This window comes from Typha angustifolia, chromosome 3 (genome assembly GCF_048772165.1).
Source record: "Typha angustifolia cultivar Huaian chromosome 3, ASM4877216v1, whole genome shotgun sequence".
NCBI classification, from domain to species: Eukaryota; Viridiplantae; Streptophyta; class Magnoliopsida; order Poales; family Typhaceae; genus Typha; species Typha angustifolia.
This window is the reverse complement of record NC_133241.1, coordinates 7,366,679-7,389,207: the sequence shown is the minus strand read 5'-3', so window position 1 is coordinate 7,389,207 and position 22,529 is coordinate 7,366,679. Positions and strand designations below refer to the sequence as shown.

Here is a 22,529-nt window from a genome sequence, read left to right as displayed (position 1 = left end):
CTGCTCCTCTGAATTGTCTCCACACACACACAAGTGTGAAGGCCACTTGGGATGCCAAACTTGCATCACTCCAACGTCACAAGAGAAAGAAAACCTAATCATACCTCTACTCCTTTTTTCACTTTTTTTTTTCCTTCTTCCTTGTTGGATAGTAGATTGTCTGCAGCCTAGATTGCAGGAAAATTTCGACATTAGGGTTAGAAGATTTCAGCTTTGTCTTTCGCTTCATTAGATCTGTGTTTTTGTTAAAAGCTTAAGTCGTTAGAGAACGATTATTGTTGATACCTTTAAAAGCTTAGGTTGGTAGCAAGCAACCTAATTATTAGTCTTCTTCTTTTTATTTTATTTTTCTTAAATTTATGTACTGGAGTTAAACTTAAGCTGATATAGAACAGTTATTGTAAGTCTTACATTGATATCACTGTCTTCCCTAAAAACTTAAGTTGATATAGAATGATTTGTTGGCTAAAATTAAATGGAGGAATTTCCTGCATCTGGGTCTGTAATTGATCTGGTGTTTTAATATATTTTGGGTGGTGGAGAGGGAACTTAATTGGGTTAGCATCTGGGTGCCCCCATTTGTATTGGCACCAACCAGTCTACAATGGTGGTATTAGCCTTTTTGGGCTTAGAGAGAGGGAATTCCTCTTGCTTGATGGCTCTTGTTGCAGAGTAGTAGTACTAGTAGTAGCATATCTCCAGTAGGGAAGCAAAAGGACAAGAGAATATTGTGAGAGTATGTGGGCTTGGCAATGATTGCTGAGTTCCAAGCCACAATGGCAAAAGAGAAAGAGTGAGAGAGAGAGTAATTTGGCTTCTTCTTCTTCAGGTGATGGCCCTTGTACTTTGCCAACCCCCTCAAGTGTGCAGTGGAAGGTAATGAAGGTAATGTATCATTGTATGATGTGGGGATGAAGGATACAAAGGATGACATACTTATTGAGATGGAATGACATGGGCATGACTGCTTGTCGATGTACATTAAAATATAAACCAACCACTGTAGCTTAGTGGTTAAATTCTATAGTCCTATAATAAAATTAACTTTTTGTGTTGATGTTGAGATTGATATTTAGTGTATGTTTATTTACTGAAGTATAGAATGCTAGTCAACTAGTTAACTTATTTGGAGACTTGGCAAAGAATCCTAGTTAGAAGTCTACAAATTGCAAGCAAAAAGGTGATGACCCACTACTTGTATATGAACATGACTTAGTTCTAAGATTAGAATATGAGCATGTCCTATATTAATACCTCATCAATAACACTTTATTAATGAGATGCTTCTTAGTTAATAGTTGCATATCAAATTCTTTCAAGGTATCATATCTCTAGACTTGTTCACATCCTTGACACCATATCTATATCTATATCTATATATATATATATATATATATATAGCATTCAGAGGACAAGCCACTACTCTATATATACCCACGATACTCTTTACTCTCTCTTAGTTCTCTCTTTCTTCATCTCTCATCACAAAAATGGGAGAAGGAGGCAACCTCCCTCCTGGCTTTCGCTTCTTCCCCTCCGACGAAGAGCTCGTCGTCCATTTCCTCCGCCGCAAGTCGGCATCCCTCCCTTGCCAGCCTGATATCATCCCTACCATTGACCTCCATCACCATGATCCATGGGACCTCAATGGTAATTAATCTCTACATACCTCACTCTTTAATTACATATATATGTTTCAATTTTCTCAGTGAGCTAGCTAGACTTCTTATATACATACATACATATATATATTGAAGGTAAAGCTCTTCAAGGAGGCAACCAATGGTACTTCTTCACCCATAAGACTCAAACTAGATCCTCTCCAAATGGACATTGGAGCCACGCCGGCGGCCGCGATGAGCCGGTAACCAGCGTCGGCGTGAAGAAGACGTTCATCTTCTATTGTGGCGATCAACCCCATGAAGGGATCAAAACCAACTGGGTAATGCATGAGTACCATCTACTGGATACTACTACTACTAGCAGCAGCAGCAGCAGCAGTAGAGCTCTCAAGAAGAGAGGAGTACATCAAAGAATAGTAAGTATTATATACACACACACACACACACAAACACATAGATATATATATCTTAATTCAATCTCAATAAGGTGGAACTTTATAGGAATCGAACGAGTGGGTGATATGCCGAGTGTACGAGACGAGCTGCCATGACGAAGGGGCCGAGCTTTCTTGCTTGGACGAAGTGTTCTTATCGTTGGATGATCTGGATGAAGTAAGCTTGCCAAAGTGATGATCATAGAGGAGCAATACACAAGAAAGAAAAGAAAAAGAAAAAGACAAAAAAAAAAAAGAAACGAAATTAATCTAACCGTGCATTGTGCTCACAGTTACTAGTTCCTCAAATGAGGTGTATCCATGCAACACTAAGTTATACATTGGGGACCCTCTTTTGCAAATTTGATCTAGTTTTCTTCTCTGGTCAAAAGTTATATACACATATATGTTATAAGAACACAACTTTGAGAGCATCCTGAGAAAGAAATAGGCCTAATTTGCCACAAAAATTGTATGTATAAATAAGTTATTGGTGGCTTTTTTTGTGTGCCAAAAAAGAAGAAGAAAGTATTCATTTGGGTTGGAGCTTACGTAAGAGCTTCGTTATCCATGTCGTCAATGGAGGGGGGGGGGGGGATAAGTCACTTATTCCTGCACAATTCCACAAACGCACGCGTGGGAGAGGAATAAGTAGTGGAGCTTCCTTGAATATTATATGAATAATTGGTGCAATTCTTGGGAGTATGCCAATTATGCCAAACAGTAACCTTAAAATTCCCTAAAATTAACTTGGGTTAATTAAATTAACAATGAGGAATATAGTATTCCACTACTCTAGGAGAAGGTGCCTTAGTTCTTCATTTGTATTACATTTAAAATAATAATTAGAATAACCCTAGCAATATTAAGACTAACTTATATATATATATATATATATATATATATTAGATCTTAAGAACAAGGTGCAGTGATGTGAATAGATGAGGAAGATGAAGATCATTATCAATATATAAAATATTTCATAACCACACCTATCATATGAGTCGGAGAAGATTTAAGCCTAACTCCCTGCTTGGGCCACTACTCGACTTTATCTCAATTACTTTCATCAAGTCACTGTCATAAAATAATGCCACTCTCTTTGCTTAATAAGCCAGTAACCACATTGACCTTTTGTGGCATAAACAACCACAATCTCTCTCTCTCTCTCTCTCTCTCTTGGAAACTTGGTTACTTCTCCTAAAAAGTACCAAAAGCATGCATGTAAAGTGATAGTAGATTAATCTCTGCAACCTATGAACAATTGATCCCACAACCAATTAGAATGTGGCAAGTTCTTACAACCCAAGATGTAGAGAATCTTGGTTTAGGAAACTTTTTCATACATTTGGTTGGTAGAAGGTGGAGTCTCTTCTTATAGGGAAGGGAGTTAAAAAGGAAAAATAGAGCTACTTTTGATAAGTGAGGAAGTCACTTATTTTTTATAATTAAAATATAATTAGAAAGGTGTTAGAAGCTTAAAAGACAACTTAGGTGGACCAAAAATAATACATCCCAAGCGCATTCGTCGACAAAATTATGTGGTGCCCAGATAGTCCAGAGCCATTTTAGTAAAAAGTAAAATTTGTATATTTATTATAACTAGCCAGCAAGTGAGCGACTTGATCAACCTTATGATAAAAAATTATATTATAAAATTTGTGAAAGAGGTAATTAAATATTTACGGTCTTCAATTATTCCTTTTCGAAGGACTAAACTTTTGATGAATTAATTTAGTTTCCCTTGGCTTCCAAGCTATACTAGAAATAGCATCACTTCAGTTGTAAGGTCTCCTCATACACACATCTTTTTTACTATTTGGCTCAAAAACACCATCCATATTAATTTTAACTCAGTCTGAGTTTGGGGGTGTTTAAAAATATAATTATCATTAAGGGAGTCTTGATAGTATTCTCAATATGTTTCTCTGGAGACGATAAATAGGAGGCTAATAGTCTTAAATATGTGGATAGTAGGTTACCAAGGTGAATTGACAATGACAGTAAGAATAAATTGTTTTTAATGATCTTGATTATAAATTTTCTTAACCAACCACCAGAAAGTCAATCATTATTGAAAGAGAAATGAACACCCAAAACTGTTGGGCCACTAAATTCAAGAAAGAGGTGCTCAGCCTTCTGTCCTTCCAACATATGTTACATCTAAGGATCAACTGAGATGCATTGCTTATATAGTGAATAATGCATCAAGAAGTCACTTATTAAATATATTTTCTGTAATAAATATTAAATATAGAGAAGTTCTCTCATTTTTAGTGCAGTATCTTATGATTAATCTTACTAAAGAGAGCAAAATAAAAAATAAAATAAAACTTTTTATAACAAAGTAATAGATAACACTATGTGCATCGGATGCAGCTCGCTACAGTTTGTTTACTGTGAAGGTTAATTTAAAATATCTAACTTATATACCGAAGAGTATTAGTCTCGATGATTTAAGATATCTAACTTATATATTAAAGAGTATTAATCTTTTTATCGTATCTATAAAATTAATCTTGAGACACATAATGTATTTCTTTTGTAACAAAAAAGGCTTGGGAGTTAGGTTTAGGTCACTATTTTTTGTTTAAACCTAAGTGCAATAGTTGGTTTGACATTAGACACAAAAAGGTATTACTTTTAAATAGTTTAGGATGTCACTTTCTGGCTTGCGTCTAATGTTGGTTATAATGGTGGATTTGTTAATTAGGTGAGTTAGGAATGATTAGTGGGCCAATCTCATTATGTTAATTGGCATCAAAGCAGCACGAGGTCAAAGTATATATGGAAGAGAATCCAAGGACGTGGCTTGTAAGTGAAGTTTAAGGAAGTTTAAGTCAGCCAATAAATAAGTGAATTTGCATTGAAATTTAGAGCATTAATTTTAATGAAAAATATTAAATGACCACCTTACCCTTAATTTTTTTATCTATTCTTTTCTCTAAGACAAGGGTGAAATGATCCCCATAGGGTCTAATATGTAATTCATAGAGTCTATGTATAATTATTTCTTAACTTTAAATTATATATGATATAGAATTAGGTCCATAATTAAACTAAAAGCTTTGGGCCAAGTTTTAGCCCAATGGGCCCCGCCCCTTTTCGGTGCTATATTTTTCGCCTCTACTGAAGTCGGCGACGACAATGCTCTCACATTTAGTCGTTGCCGTCTTACCTTTTGGTATCAGCCGGCATTTAGCCCTCCGACTTCTTGAGACTATAACTGCTCCTAAAGCCAGCTTCTTCGACCTCGGCATTTCGTCGAACATCTCCCGCTCGTCGTCTCTCCGTAGCTCGATCTCCGTCTTCGGAACTACAAAGGTCTTTCCTTTTCCTCTAGTTTGTGTCCTCCTGTATGTATCTTTTTGCAGTTTTCCTGAGATTAATTGCAATTATTTCATTCTGGCCATTATGGATTGTATGTTAAGGAAACGGATTACTCCAAATTGCTTTCCTTATTCAAGTCTAGGGATTTTGAATAAGAGAGTAGTAGAGATATTGGCATAGGCAGTTGTAACGGATGCTAGTCTCATTAGTAGGCACCAGAATAAGCTTGCGAGTAGAAGATATAGTGAAACCCTAGATAGAAGAATTAATCTATCGAGGCATAGGTCGTGGAAAAGAAACTATGTTGAGCTAAACTTATGGTGAAAGGAAAGAGGGATTCATGTTAAAGGTAGGGCTTGTGTGGAGGATGTAGCTGTCGGAGTCATTCTATTAGTAATCCTTATCTGAAAATTGTTTCTTATTCATGCTTGATTGATCTGCTTTTGTTTTACTTTCTCAATCGCCGATCACATTTAGGGTTTAATTTAATTTTCCTTGGCAGTATAATAAGTAGTCTGTGCTTTCTTTTATTTCTTTAAGCCTATTTAGTCTTGGCTTCTTGACTTATATATAAATTGGATGTATGCAGTTTAATCATCATGATTCTATTTCTTGCTTGATTTCCAGATTAGAGGTTCACTTGGGTATGGCATCTAAAGAGTTGGATGAAAGAATTTCAGAGCTGGGTATAGATGCAGAACCACAATCAAATCGTGAAAGTAAAACACTGGACAATCAATCATTGGATGGCGATGTACATATCACATGTTTCACAGAGGATTTACATGATGTCACGCTTCATTTTCAGATCATAAAGTTAGCAAAGCAGGTAAAAGATCGTTCAAATACACGGTGTAGTTTCTGTGCAATGATCTAATCATCATGTGGGCTTCCGCTGAAGTCTTTTTTCTTAATATTGCTTGATTTTTTTGATTAATCTGTTGCGATATTTTATTTGTTGCACCATTTAATATTTGTGTTATGAATCTTCTGCAATAGATTGATCTATATTGTGAGTGGAATAGATGGTGGAAATGGCTATACAGTGGGAAAGGAAGAAATATGATATAATTAAGCTCATTCTTTGTTACATATTAAAGCTTGTTCCATAGGGGTCAAATTTGTACCACTAAACTAAGCATCAAGTCAGCATGTTCTAGTTAAGGAAATATGATTTAAGTTCACTATTGAGCAGGTAGAGCTGCATAAATTGCAGTGTGTTTAGTAGAATATTTTTCTATGGATCCATAGGAGTAGATGAGGCATATTCTAGTTCAACAGCGACAGACCTAGAGTGTTATTCTGAGTAGGTCAAAACAAAGGAATTGTTCAAAACCAATTTTAGCACTGCTGAATCAACCAAGTGCATTGAGTTGCTATTTTATAAGCAACTTGCGCAGTGGTTCACCTTCTCATGTTATCTTTTGTGTTGGTAGTGTTTACCATCAAATCAAGCTTATTATTATGTGCTTTGGGTTTCTGTTGAACTTTAAAGAGGTAGGTCGTCGAGTTTTGTATCTTGGATAGATGTGAACCTTTCTTGTAGGAAGGCTAAATGAATCATGTTTCTTTTGGCAAGCTTCTTTTCTCCTGAATTTTCAAAATTCCAACACTTGCTTAATGATCTTCTTACTGCTGATTAATTGGTACAGATATATGTATGGGTTGGATGCAACACTGCAAAGTTTGGCCATTTATATGCTGCTGCAACAACTCGACCGGTAGTGAAATGTTGACAAACTAATGCCTGTGCAGTTAGATTACCTGAAATTTTGACCTTATTTTTCTCTCGTTGGATTATTTGCAGAACAATACAGTGGGCGTTACTCCCATACTAGGAGGAACTGCTGATAATACTGGCTCGTCCATTGCTCGGCGTTTAGGTATATGATTGCAGATACATAAGTTACCTCTTTGACAGCCAACAATGACGATTTATCATTTTCTTCCAGTTCTAAAGACGGGTCTTAATATAGTTCTGGCATGCAATATTCCTAAAGACAGCCCCATGCTTGAGGTAGTATTTCTTAATCTCACATTTGTATGCAGTTGGTTACCCTTTAGCTAAAGTGCTCAAATAAGTGGCAGTTTTGATCATCTTATTTTGTGGGCTTGCGTTTCAGGCAGCTGCAGAAAGGAAACTGATAGAGAAGTTGAGAAGTTTAGGTTACATCAGACACAAACTTGAGGGATCGACCAGTATTTCCTCAGGATCATGATGATAAATTACTAGCAAGTGACTTGCTTCCACTTTACTCATCTTCTGACCTGCCAGTGTCCTATTCTTCAAGTTGGTAGATTTTTTTACGCAGCACTCATGGATTTTTTTTTTTGGCAATAATCTGAACAATTGGTTGCTTCGTCCAATTTCAATCTGCACCTTTTTGGAGTTATATATATATATATTTTTTTTTTTTCTTCCATTTGCAGGTGGAGGCATCTCCTGTTATAAGTGCATGCTATGTAGAATCAAATTAATCTTTGATAATTTTTCTGACTCATGTGAACTGCTAACATTTTGATGTTGTCCCTAATCCAGCAAAGAGTCTATGGTTAAAAAGTATTCAGATCCATTAGTTTCAAATTTATCACAGTTTAGCTGGTAAAAACCAGGCAAAAACGATAAATGACATCATCATAGAAAAGGATTACAATAGGGAAGCAGCCTGGTTTTTCTCCCGTATAGCTTCTTGAACTGCATTTAGCAGTGATGGCATTAAAGTCCTATTCGTCACAATAATGCCTGTGTCGAGATCAAGGAACCTCCCCTTTGAGAAGTCCAGATTATTTCCTGCAGCATCTGTCACTACGCCACCAGCTTCTGCAGAACATCATGAATGGGGCAAGTGGTTAAAAGAAGAAAAATGTGGGCAACTTTTTGCATACTTTTATCTGAATTTTGATGTTGGATAGTGCTCAAAAGGTTAAAGGGATGATATTGGATAGTGCTCAAAAGGTTAAAGGGATGATTGGATAGTGCTCAAATGGTTAAAGTCTTAAAGAGACTCATATTGGATGAGTGTATCTAAATTTAAATCCCAATGGCACTGCTTTAACCAGACATCATTAAAGTACCACTTATCTATCACAAAAAAAGAAACCAAGAAATTCATATATGCATACCAGTGACAACAATACAACCAGCTGCATGATCCCATATCTTCTCGTGGTAACCTTTATGTGGGAGGCGCAAGTATATGGCACCATCTCCTCGGGCCAGGGCACCATATTTTGCCTGACTATCAATTCTGACAGGGGGTGCTTGGACACCAAGTTTCTACTCGGAAACAAAGAATATATCCAACTCAGGACTTTGCATATCTCTCAAGAATGGAAGACGAAGATAAGCCATTTACCCATACCTCTGCTATAGCGCTGGATAAATCATGCAGTGAATGTGCTGCCTCAAAAGATTCAAAAAATGAAGCATCTGCTGGATTCTCAGTGGAACTGACATGAATCTGAAGAAAGCCGAGTAAATCAGAAAAAAAAAAAGGAAAAAAGCTTGGGTCATAAGAACAGGAATCAGAGGATCAACCTTTGTTGGTGAAGAGCCATTCAGCAATTGCATTTCTGCTCCATCACCAATTTTAGCAGAGAAAAGGCAACCGACCGGGTTTTCATGATATTGTTCATCAACACTGTTAATTGGCATAAGAGGAAGATTTGGACATGCCAAGACACCTAACACTACTCTCCCCTCATCAAGCAATGCCAATGCAATTGCATATTGATCTCCTCTTAGGAACCTGAATTGAATACCATACATGAAGACAGACTACAAAAGAAAAGTTGGTTGATATGGAAGATCAGCAACAGAACATCTAAGTTATCCTAAGCATCAGTGATCAATAACTAACAGCACATAAGAGAGAAATAATCTTGATCAGGTACTACATAGCCTTATGTCCCAAGTACTTGGGTTCAGCTGAAAAAATTGCAAACTGAGCATTCATCATTAACATATAGTAAATAGCTAATGTTGTAAGGGTTTGCTAAATCACAAGGATCTGACTCACACCCACAAAAGACACTCCTACCTGAACCATGTAAAGTTGATTTCTATGCACTATGAACAAAGCCTGACCATCAGTGCATGATGAGATGGCTGATATGTCATCGAGAGTGAAGCATTGCAAACAGTAAGATAAAAGTTCCAAACTTGAATCACCGCACTCACCCTTTAGTTCCATCTATAGGATCCAATACCCAATGTTGGCCAGATGGGCCCCCTTCAGATTTGCCACTATCAATAGCAGCAAGAACAGCTTCTTCGGATACCACGATATTGTACGTACCATCGGTAGAAAGAGTATCATTTACTAGGTTGGTTATGCGCTTCAATGTTTCTTGGGCTCCATCTTTCCGTAAGTCCCCTGAATCCTATAGGTGTACATGCCAGGTAACTTTTCCAACACATATCAGACAAAAGAATTTATAATCCAGTCCACATTACCTCCTCAGCCACCAAAGAAAAGGATGCAGAAGGAAGTTCCAAGTTCAAAACAAGGCTTACTAATGCTTGTGAACCTGCAGATTTAGGAGAAGGAATGGAAAGTGAGGGTTTCCTCTGATAATAAGCTATTTAGGAGGTAAAATTCAGCAATAATCCCACCCAAATAGGGAGATCATCAGACAGATCCGAACTATAGTTTATAAGATCACTGCCAAGCATAATAGGCCCTATGATCTGTTCTCCTCCTATAACCATTACTTCTTTCTATTGGCTAAATGTTTTTCTTCAATCAACAAGAGGAAGTACCATCATGCATGAATAAAAGCTCAATTGAAAAAACTTAAATGTAGTGTTTAGTTGATACCATAATCAGCTACTGTGACAGGACTTTTATCAGCTTTCGATTGAACATCTGACTGCCCAAGTTCCTTTTGTACAATCTGTAAAATTAATAATTAAAATAAAATACGGTTCCATGATCTTGAACGAGCAACTAAATGCATTGTACCATCTATTTAAGCAGAAAGAAACAGAATTAGAGCAGCAGTACTGTTTCCTTCACAGGATCGAACCTGCAATATAGTTTTCACTAGGAAGTTGTAGTTCAATTTTAAAACTAATTAAAGTTTGCATGTCTATAAAAATGCAGCTAGTATTCCAATCCTAATTGGTGGTAGCTTGAAAGATAACATTACTGCACCTATTGGGATCATAGACATTAACTTAATCTAGTGTATTGTTCTTCATAAATCATTCCATTGTCTTCGATCAGGTTAGCCCCAAATCCTACAAGATCACCATAGCAGGAAAATTCTAATCTCTAAATTTTTAAGCAACCAAAAAAAAATGACGAAAAGAGGAAAAAAGAGTAAAATTCAGCATAAACTCAACATCACCCCCTGGTACTCTTCAACAATCTCATCTTTCTCTCAAGAAAAGCGTACTCCAGCCGCACAACTTAACCAAATGGAAGAATTAGTACAGAGGCGAACCTGGCAGAGACGAGCGGCGAGAGAGGCCGCCTTCTTGGCGGCGGCGAGCTCCTTGTCGTAAGAAGGCATGGAAGCCACCGGAGAGGGAAATCTACGAGAGCGGAGGCGAGGGGAGGAGGAGATGGATCGGCAAGAGAAGAGGAGGCGATAGGGTTTAGTAGTGTAGTAGATCGAGGGAAGTGGCCATGGGTTGTTAATTGACGAGAGGGCGGAGAGGCTCGCTCGAGTTGCCATTTGGCTTGGGGGTAGTTTTGGGTCGCGCTAACATCTGTACTCACCCTTACGGCACGTGCATCTCCACCTCCTTTTGCCTCGAGATGGGGAGAGTAGTACGCCACCCTTTTAACGGTAAGGATTAATCATAATGAGTAGCTTTTTTTTTTTGAGCAATGATTCGATACTTACCGATTAGTTATTAAAATTAATTTTTATAAAGGGTATATAAAGAAATTTTACGTATACTAGATTAATTGATAAAATAATTATAATTTATATTTTTTATTGCTAATCCTTATAATCATTTTCTTAATAATAGGAGTGTTAACTTCTACAAATTTATTATTATTCTTATTTTTATATAAAAAAATAGCTAAGAGAGAGAAATAAAATACAACTAATTTATACTTATAATTTATAAAAGTGATTGATACTTCCTGTTCAAATGACTAGTATTTCTTAGTTAATTTTATTTAGTATTATATAATCTCAACAATTCAATTAAGAGAGAGAAATTAATAGTTTTTATTGAATCATTTGTCCTTTTTTTTTTAATCATTCATGAGCCCAAAGGCCAGACATAGACTGGATAAAATGTCAACCCTCTTTAGATATAGAGGCACTTAGGTCCCACTGAGTTTTTAGCTGCGTCATCAAATAATTGTTTCGAACAAAATGCTGCCGAGACCTGCTCCAAAGTTGTTACATTACCGAACTGTTTCTCTAAGCTAATTGCATTACAAAACCAAGCCTTCAAACCATTAAACAATTTCTCCATAATATTATTAGGAGTTGGAGATAAGTTTATAATCTCATTGGTCATGAGAAAGTTACCTAGTAACTTTACTAGAGTTAGATTAGTATAATGAGTTTTGCTTTGATACACAGACCTGAAGTAACCAATTCTGAGTAAAAATTTCTAACGAGGATAACAAATTATTTAACCCTAATGATTGGGTACTAACTGATGGGCATTATTTTGTCACGTGGCGCTCGGGCTATCGTCGGTTCCATCTGACTACCACCTCCCACCAACTCACGTCATACACCATGAGGGTACTATCGTCATTCCGCTTCCTGTCGGTCCTATGCCTAACATGATGCATTATACGGCGATTTTCTCGTCCCGGGTCGTATCAAAAGGCAAGCATCGGCCGTCCATCTCATCGGACGTCGGCCACACGGTAGGACCCCATGTCGAAGTAGCGCAGCCATCCGTTATACATATAATAATGTTCTTTTCTCTGAGAAATTTACATTTGACACCCTACGTTTGACACTAATATTAAACTAATGTAGGGTTTTAAGTGCAAAAATTATCTTTCTATCCGGCCAGTCATCTAAGCCGTCCAACATGGCTGGTAGCATCACGGCCCCTCGCTAATCGCCTCGCGTCGTTTCCTCCTCCTCAAAAAATATCTTCGTGTATAAATAAGTGATTTGTTTAGACTATATCAGTATAATATTTTGTGGCATCCCACTTGTTCGATAGAATGTGCATTAGAGAGAAGAGAGAGATAGATAAGAGTAGTGCAAGTGCTCTTCCGACGTCGAAAGATACCACCATTCCCCCGATTCCTCTATAGGAGGAGGAGAAAGAAGAAGAGATAGAAGGAAGAGAGAAAGAAAAAAAAAGAGGTACTTGTCTCATCCCTATCTGGGCTTCCCCAATTCCTCTAGAAGTCTCCTCCTGTATTGAGTACCAGCGCGGCAGAGAGGAGGAGAACGAGACGAGAGAGGAGGTACTCGTCGTATCCCCATTTGATCTTGGACATCTTGATTTCAGGACTGCTGTGATTTTTCGTTCTCGCCGGTTTCTTGGAAGGATTCCTCTTGAGCGCTGTCTGTTCGATAGAATGTGTGTGTGCGTTTAAGAGAGGAGAGGAGAGGAGAGGAGAGAGAGTTAGTCATTTGCCGACCAAGAAGAAATCTTGGCGGTTTTCGGAAAGAATCTGTGAGATAGATGAATTGAATCTCGATCCCATCGGTTTTTTGCTACGGATTCCGCTCCCTTCTCCTTGCTTTGGGAAAGAATCGGTTCATTTCCGGCTCTCCTTTTGCTCTCCTCTTCCCTCCGCTGGCTCTCCTCCTATCGTAGTAGCAAGTTGTCTTGGAGGCGATTCCTACCCGTACGATCCCTATCGCACGGCTCCCGTGCTAATCTCGATGTCTTTGTCTGCCTCAGTGGCTTCCGACACGGAAGTCACCGCTTCTCCTCACGCCGTCTTCCCCCGCACCGCATAATCATATCCATGCGGACTAGTTGTCCGTGTTCCGCCCCATCCATTGGAGGGCGCGGGAAGTACAGCGACTGCCAATGGTTATTGGCCACGTATGCTTTTTCATGAAAATGCACACTTTTTAATCGCACCACTCCACTACTACTTTTGACGACCACCAGTCCTTTTAGCTTTCTATACCATCGGGGCCACAGTGGCCTCGAATATTTTTAATCGCCGCACAGTCATGTCCACGTGGAATTTGGATTCCTATGGATACTTTCCTAGCACGCCAGAATCATATCATATGCTTACTTTTGGATCCACCGTTGGTTACTATTAGTTTTATAACTACATATGTCTGTTAGCTAATCCAAAAAATATTTCATGTTACTTTTTTAACAGATAATTATAATGCTTTTAAGGTATGCTAATGTATTTCTTGCACAGGGGTTGACTTTCCGAATATGTCGCCGTACTTTGACCCCGAGTATGATAACTACAATCAAAATATCAATCCCCCCAGGTATATCTCTGTGTGCTTGCATAATATGGGAATATAGTATAACTGAAAGTAAAGTATATGTTTGGACTTTGGAGGTAATTATTACTTGTTCTAGTCATAGGAGATTAATTTTGATAATGCTGGACCACATTCCATTGAATTGTCTCTTTCACTTTCGTTGGTATTCTTGATTTTTATCACCACATAAAGTTATGTTGTAGCCACTAAGATCCTTACAACTTGGTTCTTGCAGAGTGTGTATAGACAATGAAACCTCTGACGACTGTACATTAATAAAGGTAAGCCCTCCTTGATCTTAACTTGGCTATCACTTAAAAGAACTCATATCTGGTGCTTGTGATCATCTAGCCTCAGCTATTTGGGATAATATCATGATTGCAAGTTCAATTACCTGTATCTGGGGAAGGGTAGAAGTTCTATTTGAAGCTAACTGTAGCAAATTCGAACCTCAGTTCTGTGTCAATTTTTCTTCCCTATCCAACTATTATCTGAAAGATTCTTTTTGTTTGCTCAACAGACTTCAAAGATCTCTCTTTCATCATAACATTCCTAAATGTTAAAAAAATCTACTGAATCTGGATTTACGCTTGATGGGACTACTATTTTATCCTTGATGGCCAGGTGGATAGCATGAACAAGGAAGGGATACTGTTAGAAGTGGTCCAGGTACTAAGTGACCTGGACCTAGCTATCTCCAAAGCTTACATAGTTTCTGATGGCAAATGGTTCATGGATGGTAAGATATATATGTATATGCACGTAAGATAGAACCAGATTTCAGCGCAATGCTGATCTTTAAATCAACCTTAATTTGGTTAACTGACTTTGATGCTTTGCTTTGGTGTTATGGCTGAATGCAGTTTTTCATGTGACTGATCAGCAAGGTAAGAAGATTACTGACCAGAAGACCATCGAGTATATTGAGAAGGTACATTTCCTTCAGCTGCATTGATTATCAGCATCTTCCACTATTTTACAAGATTATCTTACTATGTAATAGTATTCTCAATTTATAATATGTAGTATGTCCAATCGACTGCTTTGTTGAATAATGGTGATATATGTTTGAGGAAGTGGTGACTTGTGGATAGTATTTGGTGTCTTTGATGTTTCATTAAGGGCATAAGGCTTCTAAGTAGCATTTTAAGCACTCAATTCAGACAGAGGAGTTTAAGAAGCATTCCCCTCAGGCTTTAGCCTTCACTTTTATTGACGTGAATCACTAACCTTTTGTTTAATCCCCCTTTCAGGCTTTAGGCCCAGGGAGCAATATTGTAGACCGCAAAGGAGACTCTTCACCTGGAAAACCAGTGGGAATGCACTCAGTTGGTGAGCACACTGCTATTGAGCTCACCGGAACAGATCGTCCAGGCCTTCTTTCTGAAGTATTTGCTGTCTTAGCAAATCTGCATTGCAATGTAATCGCTTGTGAGGTCTGGACTCACAAGATGCGAGTCGCATGTGTTGTCTATGTCAATGATGAGGCTACAAGTGCAGCAGTGGATGACCCTGCTCGTTTGTCTAAAATGGAGGAGCAGCTTAGGAATGTTTTACGTGGATATGGTGGTGATGCTAAGGGTGCTCGAACCAGCTTCTCACTGGGATCCACCCATCTGGATCGTCGCCTCCACCAGTTGATGCTCGCCGACAAGGATTATGAGAGCGATGTAGGTGTAAAGGAAGGGAAGCATGACATGTCTCCGAAGCCTATCATAACTATTGATCGTTGTGAGGAAAAAGGTTACTCTGTGGTGAACATAAAGTGTAAAGACCGATCCAAGTTATTGTTCGATATAGTGTGCACGCTGACTGACTTGCAGTATGTAGTCTTCCATGCCTCTATCTCATCTGATGGCTTCTATGGTTTACAGGTACATCCATGGCTTTTAAAAAGACTCAAGGTTATATGATTATATACTTTGTCCTTGATCTGCAAATTAGACAACTGAGTAATATTGGGTCTGCCAATCAAATTCTCTTCGATAATTTTGATTGCATTGAATAATTTATATTGAAGTACTTAGTGCATTGTGCTGAATACTGACTTCTGAGAAGCCTTTCATGGAAAGTAGTTTTGCTTGAATGTTTGTCCTTGTTTGTGTTTCCTCTCTTCAAATTCCACAATGGAAAAAAGTGGAATCCCTATGTTCGACATGTTTCATTTTCCAAAAAGGGTAACATTTCTTGCCATAGTTGAGAAGTTGAGTCAATAGATTTGGGAACTATGATGACCAAAATGATCCATGTACAATTCAACTATGTTTTGCTACTTGCTGCAAAATGTGTTTCTCAAAACTTGATATCTGCAGGAGCTGTATATACGTCGTAAGGATGGCTGTGCTATTGAATCTAGAGATGAAACAAAGAAGGTGATTAAGTGCCTTGAAGCTGCAATTCTAAGAAGAGCATCTGAGGTGAGTGAAAAACCCCTAGAAATTAGTTCGTCTTTTCAGGATTGGTATAAACTATTTGTGTCCACGATGCAAGAACGAGTCTTGTGTTTCATACTGTATTTCATTTATCAATTATAAGATCCAAGAATTTGAGTATACAATGAATAGGTGCTAACTTAGTGGAAAGGATGTTTGTGTATCTGTTGTTGTGAAAAAATTTCCAATATCACAAGGTGAAGATGCAAACAGATTATTGGTAATGTCTATCAGCTTGCTACATAAGTAACCATTATGTTTGTCTGTGTTTTCTTTAAATTAAATTTGCAACATAATAATTTTATTGAAGGACAAGAAGAAGATAGCAACATAGCAAGAAACATGTAAGTGCAAGAACTGACATATCCTAAAAGAATCTGCCTGAATCTTGTTAAAGCAGTCAGTCATCAATGACCGACTGCATAACCTCAAATACAGATGATAATAGTTAGTTTCTACTTTCTAGAAATAATTTTCTCAAGTCTTGATGTTTAGTGTTAATTCTTTTGTTTCAGTCTGGTCGTTATACTATGTTATTAGATTATGAACTCTCTTCTCATCTTTGAGAAGCACTGGAGCAAGTTATTTTGGGCAGATTGAGCATTACCTCTGAACATTAAAATGTTATAACGTGATAGATATCTCTATTGATGCCTGAAACTGGAATATGCTGATTGACTGAGTTTGTACATCATTCTACGAAAGGTGCATTGGTTATGTAGATAAACTGCTATAATTTTTGTTTATGTGGATTTCCTCTCTGTTATTACTTTGCTTGGACAAACAAGGAACACCGCACGCACATCGTATCTTGTTCAGCTTATCTTATCTTTGGTTGTACTGACTTCTGAATCATCTCTGATTGCTTGTGTTGATAGTAAACAAGCCCATTATGGTTTGCAGAAATATTACACCTACGGTATAGTATGTCTCCTGAGAAATTAGAAGTAAAGTGTTCACTGCAATTTTCAAATTTGCCAAGTATATATGTCTCTTGTTTTGATGGTGGAGTAATGACAGGGCTTGACTTTAGAGCTCCGTGGTAGAGATAGAGTAGGTCTCCTCTCGGACGTGACAAGAGTTCTTCGGGAGTATGGCTTATCGGTCATGAGAGCCGACGTGTCAACAGTAGGGGAGCAAGCAATGAGTCAGTTCTATGTGCGTGATCCTGCGGGGAGTCCAGTGGACATGAAGACCATTGAGGCCCTGCGTCGGGAGATTGGGCAAACTGTGATGCTCAATGTGAAGAAGCTTCCTTCCGGTGCCAAGTCTGCAGACTCTGGTGATGCAGTAAAGACTAGCTTCTTTTCCTTTGAGAGCTTGATTGGAAGGTTCAAGGCCTAAGTAAAGCAATGTTTCTGCATGTTCTGGTGAGCGGCCTTGTCAACTGGGCCCTGCCCTTTTGATTCTCTTTAGTGTTACATTTGTGAAATGGGAGCCAAGGACGCAAATTAGTCCGAGGCTATGTGCAGGTCTAACATGACCTTTGCCAGAAAGATGATACGCTTGTGCTGGTTCTCACTTCTCACTGACTGCTTGCACAGGAAACATTGTTTGCCGAAATGCAACCTTGTACATAAAGCTCTGCTAACATTTTCCTGCAAGAACTTGTCCTGCAGTTCATTCTTATCGAATAATTCGCCATTTAAGAATCCTTTGATGAAGTTCTTATTTGTGGAACTTTGTTGTCTATATTCTGCATGATTCATCCTCATTCATTACTTTGGGCTGTCAAAAGCTCTAGCTGACTCAGCTGCAACAATACAATTCAATCACATTATACCACGAGTCATGCAAAATCATCTTCTATAAGATAACTTCATCAGACCAAATTCTTGTCAAAGCTACTTGTTGAACAAGAGATTTATTGGTCGATTTTTGTCTGAAGCTTCAAACTAAATACTTTTCAGAGTTACTACTTTTGATAGTTTTTTGTGAAAATGTGAAACTAAATTTGATGCAGATAGGTTCTCTTATTGGTGTGAGTGGCATGTAAAGAATACTAAACAAGAGAGAAACAGCAACAGCATTGATGTCCATGTATATATCTACATATATCCTCCTCTTACATCACCATAACAAGCTTATCATATGGGTTATCATGACAGACATAGAAGCATGATCTGAAATGAATGGAGAACTTGGAGGGGGAAAAGAAACAGTTCAGTATCACCTAGCCGCCAGAGAGAGAGAGAGAGAGAGAGAGAGAGAGAGAGAGAGAGAGAGAGAGAGAGAGAGAGAGTTGAACTGCAATCTCATGTGATAGATATTAGGAAAAAGTTGGCAAGTAATATTTAATAGTTTCCTAAGCTCATTCAGGTAGTCTTAATAGAGTTGGATGGCAGCCAAGTTAGAGGAGAAAAAGCTCTACAGACTACAATATAATACTAATTTGGCTTCTGTCTTTTGGCTTTACAGAAAGAGCCAGAAGGCATTCCATCTAGAAGAGCTATCATGGGACCAGGACTCTAGTCCAAGTGCACAACACGTGCACCATAGAAAATGACACCCCAATATTTGACCCAATTAGAGAATGTAGAATTCAATGTACATCTATAGAGTTAAGAGGATCAAATTAGGGTCTTCCTTCTTGCAGTCTTCCCCTATTTGAATTCCCTCCTCCAACCTATCTTTGTATCTCTCTCTTAAAAAATTTCTTATTAGCTTTGTTTTATAAATTACAATCTCATGAGTTAATTCTCTCTGAAGAAACAGACTATAACGAGTTCAAATTATATAATAGAACCGACCTATTATTTATAAGAGAAGTTACTCTATCATTAGGCTCATAATTTTCAAAAGTGATGCCAAAAAGTAGAAAGGGAAGTGAGAATTTTGATCCATGTCATCATTATTGTGCACTTTTTTTGTTGTTGTTGTTGTTGTTGCTAAAAATTCACTAACCCTTGTAGCCTTATGTTTCTAAACCAAACTTTGGCACTTTGCAACAAGCCAAACAGAATGAGTTTGATTTGGATGCTTGAATTCCATCCAATATTCATTGTGAACCATTGCAAAATCCATCTATTTTCCCTTATCTTCTTCTCACCAATACAATCCTTGCAACTTTTATTTGAAAAGTCGGGTCCATGCAGTCAAAAAAAAGTAAGGATGTGGACAGCTCCCCCACAGGTGGTTGAGAATGCTTGAACGCCAGTTAGAATTTGAGACCACTTGGATTGGCTTTCAATATCAGCTCATGTTGATTAGTCCAAGTTTACAGCCATGGAATGGACATGACTGGTAATACAATTTGACAAGTATCAGTTTATATAATTTTCTTCTCTTGTTGTCAAAATGATACAAGTATTGTTTATAATTCATTCACTGCAGAGCATCACCTTAGTTTGCAGTCTGATTTAGAAAAAAAGAATAATAAAGTTTGCCATATGTTTATTAAAAAAAAGAAAAGGAGATAGGAGAGAAAGTGAAAATTAGAGGAGTCCCCACTGAGATTCAATTGATTGATTGCAAAATTTTCAGGGCACTCAGACTAAGAAGAACCTAAAACTATTATATTTATCTCCTAATGAAAGAGTAGTTCTAGACTTTGTGGAGTAGAATTAGCTTAAGGACACAAGACCATTCAATGGACAGTTCATCATGCATCTTTGAATTAGGCATACTAGGAGTTTTCATTATATAAACTAAAAGACTAAAGAATGTTCCATTTCTATGACTGTATCCGAATTAATTCAGGATTTATTTCCAGCATATCTTTCAGAGCAGATCCAATCTTATAAATGAGGCAAGAAAAATGCTTGCTATAGTCCAAGTCAAACCTTCAAAATTCTTAGTCTTTAACTTTGTTATTCAGATCAGCAATTCATTTATCTAAGTAAGACAAAAATATGAAGCCTTTATGTACATAAAGAACATATGCATGTCACCGTCGATGTCGCCTACGATTGATTTCGATAATTTACTCCCTTCAAATGATAATATAAGATGACATCAATTGCTTAGAGAGCACAACAAGTTTAGCTTTCTTCAAATGTTAAAATTGAATTTTTCTTTCCTTTTTACTGATATATATATATATATAAAGGATGGGCAGATGAGATCAATTAAAGCTCAACTGTATGAAAAAGTCTAATATATGGTAAAGTTTGACTGGCTACTAATTATAGAGATTGGAATATTTGACTGCCCATTTCACCAACTATTTCAGCACTTGTGCTGCAAATTAATCTCAAGCTCCAATACCTAAAGATAAGGGCAAGGAATTTGCCACCCCTACTCAGAATACAAACTTGCAAAGAATGCAAAATTTTCCTAAGTATATTCTTCTTCTTCTTCATCTTCCTCTTCTTCTGGATGTTTTCAATGCATCTAGAACTCTGACACACTTGGCTTTCTTCTTTTATAGTCACAAATTTCTGCTAACTATTTCTGGATAAGTTTATTGGCTTGCCATTATCTTGTTTGTTTCTAACTATTTCAATATTGGAGAGGCATCACTTTCCTGTCCCTTCTTTTTTTCTTCCTATATTTCCCTCAATCTCCTGTCTGATTGAAGCCTGAAGTGCCATCAGAGCTTTAAGATTTGAGATGTTGATGTGAGTACTAAACCCTTTCATTCATTAAATTGCATGGGAGTGACTGCTAGTTTAGTTTTTTCTTTTTCTTTTTCAAAATAAAAAAGACTTTCAGAAGATTGCATATGGCCTATTATTAGACTGCATTTAGCTTCCTTTTGATCTTTGGGTGCAATAGAAGAGGGCTACATGAGCATCCCACACTTGTTCAGATGCCCAATTAGCCTGGATCTCTTCACCGATCCAGTCACCCTGAGCACCGGCCAGACCTACGACCGGCCAAGCATCGAAAAGTGGCTCGCCGACGGCCATCTCACATGCCCGGTCACAATGCAAAGGCTCCGCGACACGTCCCTAGTCCCCAACCACACTCTCCGCCACCTTATCCATCAATGGATCGTCGCAGAACCTGACATAGATTCACGACGGGCGGCCTCCGGTTCGATCAGCGGCACCGAGCTCTCCCTCGCAATCCTTAAACATAGCCTGCAGTCCAAGAACACTACTAATGCCGCCAAGTTTGAGATACTCAAAAAGGTCAGAATTCTATCTGTGGAGTCTGATATAGGCCGGACATATTTGATTCACTTAGGCTTTTCTCAAGTTCTTCTTCGCCTGCTCTTCGAAAATCCGGTGGCTTATCACTTGGAGATGTTAGAATTAGCCCTCGATTGCGGTCTCAGTCTGTTGCCGTCTGGCCAAGTTGACGCACTCAACATGCTCAAAGAAGACAAATACTTTGCTTCATTTATGCTCCTCTTAGAGCAAGGCCATACCAAGATTAAAACTAGCCTTTGCTATCTTTTGGAAGCAATTGCTACATCTTTAGTAACTCGAGAACTTTGTGAATCCATCGGGCAATCGCAGCGCGTATTGCGAGTATTAGTCTCTCTGATGCACAGCAAATGCGATGCAAAGGCATCTGATGCGGCGGTCCGGGCGATCGCCGGCATAAGCCTGAGAGAATCCAACAGGGGCAATGTGATCAGAGAAGGTGGTCTAAATGGGCTAGTCACCTACTTATCAAGCTCAATTCAAATGAGCACTTCCCGGGCTTTGGCAACTGTGGAGATACTACTAGGATTGGAGGCCGGCAGGAAGGCTATGGCCAAGGATGCCAATGTAGTTCAAGTGCTCGTGAAGCATGTGTTCATGGTTCCCACGGATCACGAGGCGAGTGAGCACGCCGTCGGAGCGCTGCTGATCATGTGCTCCGACTCGGCCCGGGTGCAGTCGGCGGCGGTGAACGCCGGACTGTTACCACAGCTGCTGCTGCTGCTGCAAAGCCAGTGCAGCTCCAGGGCCAAGATCAGGGTCAGTGCTTTGCTGAAGCTGCTCAAATCTATGTGGTGATGTTAGTTTTCAAAATTGTAAGTAAGTTACAAGATAAATCTTATTATTCTTGTCATATAATATAAGGATAGAATCTAATCTCAATGGATCCAAGACATCTTTCTAGTGTTTCTTTTTCTCACTTTGCCAGTTGATCTATATTCCTTTTTTTTTTTTTTTTTTTTTTTCTATTTGAATGAAGTCACCTGTCGGTGGTTTTGACACTATTATACACAAGTGTTGACAGAAGTTACAAAATGACTATTATGCACCTAAATCACTCGAAGGATGGAGATGAATTATTGAGGGGGTTGTTGGGGATTAGTGGTGGTGGTGGTGACAGTGGGATTTATGTATTAGGTTTGCAGGTTTGGGAGAAAGAAAGAAAGAAAGAGAATTAGAGAGGTTTGTGATGGTAGTGAGATTTCTATTTAA

The 22,529-nt window shown here is 38.2% G+C and overlaps 5 protein-coding genes across 6 annotated transcripts; 4 read left to right on the top strand and 1 right to left on the bottom strand.

The window, feature by feature from the left end:
• Window positions 1-1,450: 1,450 nt before the first annotated feature.
• Window positions 1,451-2,418, top strand: LOC140758328 (NAC domain-containing protein 104-like). Its single transcript, XM_073094442.1, has 3 exons — window positions 1,451-1,650; window positions 1,758-2,038; window positions 2,124-2,418. Exons 1-3 carry the CDS (start codon window positions 1,491-1,493, stop codon window positions 2,250-2,252), a joined length of 570 nt encoding a protein of 189 aa, XP_072950543.1. The 5' UTR covers window positions 1,451-1,490; the 3' UTR covers window positions 2,253-2,418.
• Window positions 2,419-5,242: 2,824 nt separating this feature from the next.
• Window positions 5,243-7,664, top strand: LOC140779488 (uncharacterized). The gene is made up of 6 exons (XM_073124569.1): window positions 5,243-5,380; window positions 6,014-6,215; window positions 7,039-7,107; window positions 7,194-7,269; window positions 7,339-7,403; window positions 7,510-7,664. The coding sequence occupies exons 2-6, from the start codon at window positions 6,033-6,035 to the stop codon at window positions 7,603-7,605; spliced, it is 489 nt and encodes a 162-aa protein (XP_072980670.1). The 5' UTR covers window positions 5,243-5,380; window positions 6,014-6,032; the 3' UTR covers window positions 7,606-7,664.
• Window positions 7,665-7,934: 270 nt separating this feature from the next.
• Window positions 7,935-11,081, bottom strand: LOC140779479 (3'(2'),5'-bisphosphate nucleotidase). The gene is made up of 8 exons (XM_073124558.1): window positions 10,835-11,081; window positions 10,207-10,282; window positions 9,843-9,916; window positions 9,567-9,769; window positions 8,925-9,135; window positions 8,749-8,847; window positions 8,510-8,663; window positions 7,935-8,207 (listed from the first exon to the last, which is right to left on the bottom strand). Exons 1-8 carry the CDS (start codon window positions 11,066-11,068, stop codon window positions 8,035-8,037), a joined length of 1,224 nt encoding a protein of 407 aa, XP_072980659.1. The 5' UTR covers window positions 11,069-11,081; the 3' UTR covers window positions 7,935-8,034.
• Window positions 11,082-12,517: 1,436 nt separating this feature from the next.
• On the top strand, window positions 12,518-17,888 carry LOC140779466 (ACT domain-containing protein ACR3-like). 2 transcript variants are annotated; one of them, XM_073124548.1, is made up of 8 exons: window positions 12,518-12,688; window positions 13,720-13,795; window positions 14,028-14,073; window positions 14,417-14,531; window positions 14,656-14,723; window positions 15,046-15,666; window positions 16,105-16,209; window positions 17,245-17,888. In XM_073124548.1, exons 2-8 carry the CDS (start codon window positions 13,737-13,739, stop codon window positions 17,566-17,568), a joined length of 1,338 nt encoding a protein of 445 aa, XP_072980649.1. In that variant the 5' UTR covers window positions 12,518-12,688; window positions 13,720-13,736; the 3' UTR covers window positions 17,569-17,888. The 2 variants fall into 2 exon arrangements, with proteins under 2 accessions (XP_072980649.1, XP_072980641.1); XM_073124540.1 differs by having other exon boundaries at window positions 12,518-12,792.
• Window positions 17,889-20,437: 2,549 nt separating this feature from the next.
• LOC140758187 (U-box domain-containing protein 26-like) lies at window positions 20,438-22,245 on the top strand. The gene has a single exon (XM_073094274.1). It carries the CDS (start codon window positions 20,952-20,954, stop codon window positions 22,113-22,115), a length of 1,164 nt encoding a protein of 387 aa, XP_072950375.1. The 5' UTR covers window positions 20,438-20,951; the 3' UTR covers window positions 22,116-22,245.
• Window positions 22,246-22,529: the final 284 nt, after the last annotated feature.

What these genes read in the sequence shown, in the direction of transcription:
- LOC140758328 (XM_073094442.1), top strand. Translation starts at nt 1,491, where the DNA reads ATGGGAGAAGGAGGCAACCTCCCTCCTGGCTTTCGCTTCTTCCCCTCC. An exon ending in TGATCCATGGGACCTCAATG is followed by an intron (nt 1,651 to 1,757) that starts GTAATTAATCTC and finishes TATATATTGAAG; the next exon opens with GTAAAGCTCTTCAAGGAGGC. An exon ending in GAGGAGTACATCAAAGAATA is followed by an intron (nt 2,039 to 2,123) that starts GTAAGTATTATA and finishes GGAACTTTATAG; the next exon opens with GAATCGAACGAGTGGGTGAT.
- LOC140779488 (XM_073124569.1), top strand. Translation starts at nt 6,033, where the DNA reads ATGGCATCTAAAGAGTTGGATGAAAGAATTTCAGAGCTGGGTATAGAT. An exon ending in TCATAAAGTTAGCAAAGCAG is followed by an intron (nt 6,216 to 7,038) that starts GTAAAAGATCGT and finishes TAATTGGTACAG; the next exon opens with ATATATGTATGGGTTGGATG. An exon ending in CTGCTGCAACAACTCGACCG is followed by an intron (nt 7,108 to 7,193) that starts GTAGTGAAATGT and finishes GATTATTTGCAG; the next exon opens with AACAATACAGTGGGCGTTAC.
- LOC140779479 (XM_073124558.1), bottom strand. Translation starts at nt 11,068, where the DNA reads ATGGCAACTCGAGCGAGCCTCTCCGCCCTCTCGTCAATTAACAACCCA. An exon ending in ATGGCTCTTCACCAACAAAG is followed by an intron (nt 8,848 to 8,924) that starts GTTGATCCTCTG and finishes GGCTTTCTTCAG; the next exon opens with ATTCATGTCAGTTCCACTGA. An exon ending in TGGTTGTATTGTTGTCACTG is followed by an intron (nt 8,208 to 8,509) that starts GTATGCATATAT and finishes GATGTTCTGCAG; the next exon opens with AAGCTGGTGGCGTAGTGACA.
- LOC140779466 (XM_073124548.1), top strand. Translation starts at nt 13,737, where the DNA reads ATGTCGCCGTACTTTGACCCCGAGTATGATAACTACAATCAAAATATC. An exon ending in ACGACTGTACATTAATAAAG is followed by an intron (nt 14,074 to 14,416) that starts GTAAGCCCTCCT and finishes CTTGATGGCCAG; the next exon opens with GTGGATAGCATGAACAAGGA. An exon ending in TTCTAAGAAGAGCATCTGAG is followed by an intron (nt 16,210 to 17,244) that starts GTGAGTGAAAAA and finishes GAGTAATGACAG; the next exon opens with GGCTTGACTTTAGAGCTCCG.
- LOC140758187 (XM_073094274.1), top strand. Translation starts at nt 20,952, where the DNA reads ATGAGCATCCCACACTTGTTCAGATGCCCAATTAGCCTGGATCTCTTC.